This window comes from Erinaceus europaeus, chromosome 7 (assembly GCF_950295315.1).
Source record: "Erinaceus europaeus chromosome 7, mEriEur2.1, whole genome shotgun sequence".
In the NCBI taxonomy this organism is placed as follows: Eukaryota; Metazoa; Chordata; class Mammalia; order Eulipotyphla; family Erinaceidae; genus Erinaceus; species Erinaceus europaeus.
Window position 1 is genome coordinate 110,934,586 of NC_080168.1, and position 7,899 is coordinate 110,942,484.

General features: G+C 51.0%; 1 protein-coding gene across 1 annotated transcript; it reads right to left on the reverse strand.

Annotated features, from left to right (window-relative positions):
- Positions 1-238: 238 nt before the first annotated feature.
- On the reverse strand, positions 239-7,668 carry HOXC13 (homeobox C13). Its single transcript, XM_007518161.2, has 2 exons — positions 6,879-7,668; positions 239-1,703 (listed from the first exon to the last, which is right to left on the reverse strand). The coding sequence occupies exons 1-2, from the start codon at positions 7,591-7,593 to the stop codon at positions 1,447-1,449; spliced, it is 972 nt and encodes a 323-aa protein (XP_007518223.1). The 5' UTR covers positions 7,594-7,668; the 3' UTR covers positions 239-1,446.
- Positions 7,669-7,899: the final 231 nt, after the last annotated feature.

A 7,899-nucleotide genomic window follows, 5' to 3' on the forward strand; every position in this document is an offset into this window, starting at 1 on the left:
TATCACCCACCCAAATAACTAACTTGAAAACCCTTCAGTGGAATAAAATATGGGTCTGGAATCTACCCAGCTGGGGGGGGGGCAGTGGACAGAAGGGGCTTGAGGAGGAATCTTGAGCAATAAAATCAAGGCAAAAAAAAAAGATTTTATTTTAAAAACAGGTTTGTGATTTTTTTCTTTTTTTGCATTCAGTACATTGTCATTCAGACATCACAATACTATATACAGATACACAACATTGTTTTTATTTTTTTAAAAAAGCCTATTTCTGATGAACATTTCAAAAGAACACTGTTTTGTAATGTGCCCATGGGAAGGGAGGTAAGGGGTCCCCAGCACCAAACTGGTCTTAAAGGAGGGAAACGTTAGACAGGATAGACCTTAGCTGACTAATTGGGGCCCAGTTTGGCCTCCTAGAAGAAGCCCGCTTTCTTCTGCACACTCAGAAAAAGTGAAAGTGGGAGGCCTCTTTTCTGAGCTACTGCTGAAAGGGAGAAGGGGATTCTGGGGACTGTCTGGACCCTTGGAAGAGAGGCTTGCCCTTTCTTTAGGGGGAAAAAAAACCCAGTTATGTTCTGCCCCTGGTCTGACTCCCCCCAACCTCACCAAAGAAAGACAGAGGAGAGAAGAGACACATTAGCAGCTTGGCTGGAGTTTCTGTCCTTTGATTTCAGAATGGTGACCCTGGAGCAAAATGGCAGAGGCAGAGAGTGGGCAAAGGTGGCTCCAGAGAAATTCAGTTTAATGGTTTCTAGGGGATAGGTAGCTCCTTGGTCAGTTCCAGCTTTTGATGGGACAGGAAAGGAAGAACAAAAGCCAGAAAGCCGCCAGCACTCCACTCACAATGCCAGACCCCTAGCCACTATCTATTAGTGGGACTTGGAAAGTCCCCCGAGACAGAGACACAGAAAACACAGAGACAGAAAACCTTCACTGGGAAATCTTCTCACTGCTTAACTAAGGAGAACCTTTGGAGTGGGGAGCAGGTGGGACTGGGAGAAGGACACTGCTGCCCACTAGACCCTGCACCCTGTCAGTGCCACAGAGCCCTCAACAGGGCTCTAGCTGCTCAAGCAAGAAGGGGGTGGATGGGGATCCCCCATCCCTGCTTCGGTTGGAATAGTTGAGCTCTTCTCTGCTTTCCATAGGCTTTCAGACCAGGCAAGGGATGCGGGCAAGGGGAGCGAGGACAGGCAGCCTTGCTACCAGGCCCACCTAGCCCCACTTCCAAAGTCCCGGTAAGCCCCGTCTAAAAGGGGTGGGGTTTGAGGGTGGGGTCAGGTGTGGGACCTCCATTCCTCTCTGCCTCCCTACAGCAGGAGTCATCTTGCTTGTTAATATTAAATATCTGTCTGCATCAGCAAAGGGTCCTTCTGTGGGCTCCATTGTGGTACAAAGCAGCGACATAAATAGACGGGGCAGAACCGCTGGTGGAGCAGCAGGCGGTCAGGTGGAGTGGAGATGAGGTGCTTTCGATTTGCTGACCACCTTTTTCTCTTTGACCCGCCGGTTCTGGAACCAGATGGTGACTTGGCGCTCGGAGAGGTTCGTAGTGGCTGAGATGCGCCGGCGCTTCTCTTTGGTGATGAACTTGCTGGCCGCGTACTCCTTCTCTAGCTCCTTCAGCTGCACCTTGGTGTAGGGCACCCGTTTCTTGCGCCCACGCCGGTAGCTGCTCACCTCAGGCTGAAGGGGAACCACGTCTGGGGAGGGAGGGGAGAGAAGGTGAGAGGGAGGTAAGCACAGCTTTCTGCCCAGGTCGTTATTAGCAAGGCTATGTGGAAGGGAGGCCACCTCAGTAAAATTTAAGGAAGGGGGCGCCCCAAACACAGTCATCAAGATAAACAATACTGTAATTCAATCTTATTATAAAAAATCAAAATAAATAAAAAATAATACCAGGGAAGGGATTAAAATTTAAAAGGGCCCAAAATCAGTATTGCTGATTGCCCTTTTTGCCTCAGGTTCCAATATGGGTCCACACACACAGAACCCAGTTAGAATTGCTGTGCCCTGGGAAGGGAACTCACTCCAAATTCCACCCTGGCTTGTGAACTTTCAGTATTGCAGGTACTCTGCAAAGCCCGTCTTTCCTGCAGTTAGATCAGATCCTCTGGGAAGCTTATGCTCTGCCTCAATGTCAGGGAGAGACACATTCAGCTGTAAGTTAGCCCACAGCCCCAGGAACCTAGGAATCTGTGAAGCACTAGTAGATAGAAAGAAAGGCCCTAGCTGAATAGAACCTGCCTTTGAGCCAATCATCCATTCAGTCCAAAGTTGTGAGTCACTTCAAACCACACAAGGTGGGAGCTCTGGCCCTGAGCTGCAGGGACTCGGGGGCCTGGAAGTTGAGGGTCTGCCCAGTAGAGAAGGCAACCAGGAGAACCCTTCTTGGGTTCAAAACCAGCTGTCCACCTGCCTTCTATAAAAAGAACTTGGTATCCTGTCCTCACAAATGTCCGATGACCAAAACAAAGCAAATTCTGCTCGACCCCCTTTACTATCCTTGCCATTCCTACAAGGCACTGCCTCTACTCCACGCAGAATTCCTCTCCCTAGACCCTCAGAAAATTTGCATCACACCCGCTACAAGTTTGATTCCTATGTGCTCTGAGAATTTCATAGGAAACTCAAAAATAATGTATGGTACTTATCTCCCCCTCCATCCTTTCCTCTATCGATAAAAAGACAAAAGCATCACTTTGAAGGGGGAAAATGGAACTAGGTAGGTTTTCTGCATGATATAAAAACATAACAGTGACACTACTTCAGACAGAAGTCACCTAGGACTGAATATCTGGGGTTTTTCATTCCTATTACTCTTTGGAAAGAGAAACACATCCCAGAAGGAAACTCTACCTAAAATGTTTGTTCTCACTCTATTCTCATGAAACACCTTCCCTGCAGGGACTACTTCCTTGGGCCTGCTTGCTCCCCGGTACCCTTGTCTAAAAAAATAGCCACAGTCAAATTCGACAGAAAATAAGAGAATATGGGAACAGGGAACTCCAATGGCCTGCTTTGTCTGTCTGTAGATACAGTTTCTCAGGAAAAATGTTAAACTCACCACATTTCTCTGCGTATGCAGGAATAGGTTAGCTGTAAAAAAATAATCTGAAAATTTTTTAATAAAATAGTTTAAGTTAAAAGAATTTTTGCTAGAATTTTTTAAATCTCTCAGTTCTCAATTTTTTTTTCTCTTGTAGCTGTAACTGTGACTTGGTAAATTAATTATTCTGGGACAAAAGTAAAAGAAAAAGGGTAAATGGTGATGCTTGGGCGTGTTTTTTTTAATGGTCACACCATTTTTTTCTAGGCTCATTTTTATTAAAATCCATTTTTTTATAAGATGAGGACTCTGAGGTTTGGAGTTGGTAAAAAGAGGGACAGAGTCAGATTTTAAGGCCAGCTTTTCTGACTCAATGTAATGACACAGTAAGTTCTGAAATGGAAATAGGGTGCCTGGTACAATCCAACTTTGAAAACACCTCCTTTTTCCTGGAGAGTCAAGTGGGGTTAAGGTAGGTTCAGAGTCCTGAAGTCACTAATTACAAATTTATCAGATTCCTGATTTTTAAAAATCTCACTTTCTGTAAATACTTACACTTTACCTACCCCATTTTGAGCTCTCTTAACCCCAGTTCTAAATTTCCAGTGAAGCTTCATAAGCACAACCCCAAAGACTGGAGACAGCTGGTATAGACATTTGGCTATTTCTCTCTACAGGATGCCAAGAATTAATTTAGCCACCTTTTATCATGGACCAGACCAAACTGGGTCTTGCTTCTCAAAGTAGTCCCCTTTGGTTATCTGCTGTGTCTGTCTCGTCTGGGAAGAAGGTGGAATCTACAGATGTGGAAATATTTGGAAGCTTTGATTTAAGAGTTGTGTCAATATTGCCTAAGTAAGTGTGTGTGTGTGTGGGGGGGGCTTGACTATTCATTCTACAATTAGACCTTTCCTAATCTTCCTCCAGTCTGCCCGGACATATGGACGGACAGACTGACACACACACACACACACACACACACACACACACACACACACACACACACCATTTCATGCTTGGGGACCTTTGAAAAGAGAGTAAAAGTCAGAAGCTTTGGCTTCTTCCTGGGGGTTCTGGGTTCTGCTGCCAACTTGCTCTTGAAAGAGGACAATTACAACTCCTAGTTCCTCTTCTCAATCAAAATCCAAAGACTTCTTAACAGACTCTTCCAGTGTGGTCCAAGGAGTCTAGTGTCTTTCTCTCTTGTGTTCCTTCCTTGAATTTTGTCTCTGTCTGCCTGTGTCTCTCCCTATGTCTCCCCCAGTACAGCTTTTGCTCTAATTCTCTCTTGGAATTTCTGCTGACTCTTGTCTTGGAATTCTGCTTTGCTTGGTAAAAAATGTCACTATGCACCATGAGGGGGGCGGAAAAGCAATGAAACAGGGTCCGTATAATTGGGGGAAGGAAGAAGCCACAACACACCTTGGGCCTAATTATCTGAATCTTTCTGACCAATTGCCTGCACCTCACACACCAGCCCAGACTGCCATACATGAGGTTTCTCAGAGCCAGAGGCGCTTAAGAGAGACAGTAGTGTTTATGCCTAGATGCTGGTAAGCAAACCACAATTGCATAGACAGAGTTATCGGGAAATCTCACTACTTCTAAAAGATCTCTGTGTGGGTACAAAGATGGAGGGTGTCTGAAGGTAATTTCTTTTTCATCTGCCTCTTGCCTGGCTCTCTGCACCCATGGAGACACATCAGCCCTGAAACCATGTCCACACAGTCACTGTATGAGCACTGACCCACACTGAGTAACTAACATTCATTCCCATGCTGTCATTTGCAAGTGTGGTAAATCTCAACTGGGCTTCCTTGCTTCTTTCTTTCTTTTCAAAATTAAGCTATTTTTTTTCTCTAGGAAGCTGAAATCTAAAAGTTTATTTTTAATATTTTGTTTTCCCTGAGAGTTCTTAAGATTTTTCAGTCCTGAAAAAAATATTTCTACCATGCTCCGCATATGCATGCACAGATGACAGAACAGCTTCCTCTCCTCAATTTCTTCACACAAAATCCACAGACCTGCCCCAGACCTGTGCCTCCACCCACATTGGACCTGCTGGGTGTCTGCTCCCTGCCTTCTGGCCCCTTGGCATGACCTACTGCCTCCCTCGGCTCCAGAAATTCCTGCGGGGGGGGGACCCCCCATTTCCTATGGAGTTTTCTTCCTGGGTGAGATGGGAAATGGAAGGGATATCTCTCTTGAATGCACAGCTGCAGAGCTCCCTAAAAGCACATTATTCTGTGATTCACACCAACAACTAATAACAAAATGTATACTGTATTCTAATTAAAATACTGTGGCCAACACAGGATAGTGCACAATACCATGCTCTAAAATTCTACCAGTCTTAAGTCTCCTGGAAGCCAGAGATGGGGTGCTCAGTGTGGCTCACACCCAGACATTTCCTTGTGGTGTGCTGAGCAGTTTCATGATCTTTACAGGAATGGCATTGGCTACACTTTCTAACATCACTCAGTGATTTTTTTTTTTTTTCAGTCTATCTCTGCTCAGATCCTGGATGAGAAGGAATCTTGGGCCCACACAGAGGATGGAGGGCTTCTTCAAGTCTATACTTTCCAGTGAAAATGTACCTGAGCCATCTTGTGGAGCTGGGGATGGGGGTGTCTGGGTACTACGGGTAGACAGAATCTGTAGCTTATCCCCAACCCCCACCCCTACCCCCAATCCTAATACCTGGGCTGGGGAGGGAGCCTGTCAGTCAGTCCTCTCCCCTGAGCTCTGCTTATGGTCAGAGTAGATTCAAGCTTGGCGTTCACAGACCCTAAATGTGATTTCTCCATATAGCTTGAAATCCAGACTGCCTCGGGTGGTTCTGAGAAATCTGGGGCTGGCCTTTCCTACCTGGGTTATGGTGGTGGTGGTGGTGATGGTGTGAGAAGGGTTAAGAATTCTCTGGGGGCAGAGATAGCCTCAATTGGAAAGGAAACAGGACACAGGTGAGCCCCCACCCCACATATACTACACACATAGCCAGGCAAGATGGGGGCTGGGGTCCCCACTAGGGCCTGCTCCCCAAATCCTACCAGAATAGTTCTCTCCCCTCCCCCATGTCCTTTCTGGGTCTGCAGCGGTATCAGTCTTTCTCCCCACCTGGGGAGGGCTGGCAGTGGGGACACACGGAGATTCTGAGCTTAGTGTACAGGAAGGCAGAGAATATACCCCGGGAGAGACATGCAGACTCCTATCTCTCCACACCCCTTTGTGAGTTTTTTTTTTTAAGCTCATTTAGAAGCTTCGCGGCCAAATTAAAAATAAATCAAAGAGGGGAATCCTGTGAGTCTGGAGACCCCTGCAAATTAAACCCTAATTAAGACAAATTAAAAAATCAAAACTACCTTGTTCTGAGCGAGCTTGGAAAAAAAAATCGAAGCCAAGGAAATGTGTGTGGGTTCTCACTTGGCCCCCTTTCCGGGTAGGTCTGTCCTGCTGGCTGTGGATGGAGGCCTCGGCACCCAAGGCCCACCCCACTCCCCTTCCCGGCCCTAAGCGGGTTGTAGGGGGGGGGGGCGCCGGCCGGCAGGGCAGGAGACGGCGAGCTCCAGTCTGGAGCAGAGCCGGCGGGGCGGCCGGCGCTCGGGCGCCTGTGATTGCCTCACCCTCGGCCGGGCCGGGCCGGGCCGCTCCGGAGAACGTGTCGGAGCAGATTTCCCCCGCGCATTCCTCAGCGGCTCGCCCGGCCGGCTCCCTCGCGGCCCCGCGGAGCCGGCGCGCCAGGGCCAGACGGCGGGGGTGGCTGGGGCGCGGAGCCCCGGGGCAGGCGGGCGGCGGCGGCGGCGGCGGCGGGCTCGGGCCCCGTCCTTACCTGGGAAGGGAGACTTCCAGAGGTGGGCGGACTGCGACTGCTCCTTGGAGCAGTACACCTGACTGTCCCAGCCGTTGGAGAGAGCCCAGTGCTGGTAGCCTTCGACGGGGATGAGCGCGTCGTGGCGCGGCTCCGGGTGCCCACTGATCCCCGGCACCACCGACACGTCCAGGTAGCCGGGCATCGCCTGGTAGGAGCTGGCGAAGCTGGGGTAGAAGGCGAACTCCTTGGCCCTGGAGGACAGGTCGTCGCCGGGCAGCGCGCCCGACGGCTCCGGGTACTTGTCGCCTGGGTGGTAGGCGCAGGGCTTCTGCTGCAGGTTCACGTTGTGCGACAGGCGGCAGCCGTAGTAGCTGCCGCCGAAGGGGTAGCCATAGCCCAGGGTGGCGGCGCTGGACGAGGTGGGGGGCGCGGGCGGCGGGGCGCACTGGCGAGCTGCCTCAGGGGCCGGGATGTCCGTGTAGACGGAGCCCTGGGGGGCGCCCAGGGGTGCGGGCGGGCGGCCCAGCACGGGGTGCGGGAGCAGGTCCCGGCAGTGGCTGGTCGGGCAGCCGCTGCCCAGCCCGTCCATGCTGGGGGCCTTGCCGGGGCTCGCTCCGCCGCAGCCGCCCCCCGCTCCGCCCGCGCCGCCGCCGCCGCCCTCGGCCGCGCTGTCCTCATAGACGTACATAAGGCTCTCGGGCCAGCGCGGGTGCAGCAGCAGCGAAGTCGTCATGACATGATCTGCCCGAGCTTTTTAAAAACTCCACTTGCCAGAGGCAGCGATCTGGGGAGACACCTCGCTGCCTCCCCTCCCCCCTCCTCCCTCTCCTCCCCCTCCTCCTCCCGGGGCTCCCCTCCCTCCCTCGCTCCTCGGCTCCTGGCTCCCTACCCCCCCCCCCCCCGCTGTCTACGCATGCGGAGACACTTCATTAAGAAATCCGCCTTCCCCCCTCCCCGTGCCCCCCTGCGCCCACGTGACGCTGCCCGCGCACGTGACTCCGGGGTCCGGTCTCCCGGGGTTCCCACCCCTCAGGCGGGG

What these genes read in the sequence shown, in the direction of transcription:
- HOXC13 (XM_007518161.2), bottom strand. Translation starts at nt 7,593, where the DNA reads ATGACGACTTCGCTGCTGCTGCACCCGCGCTGGCCCGAGAGCCTTATG. An exon ending in CTGGAAGTCTCCCTTCCCAG is followed by an intron (nt 1,704 to 6,878) that starts GTAAGGACGGGG and finishes CTCCCTCCCCAG; the next exon opens with ACGTGGTTCCCCTTCAGCCT.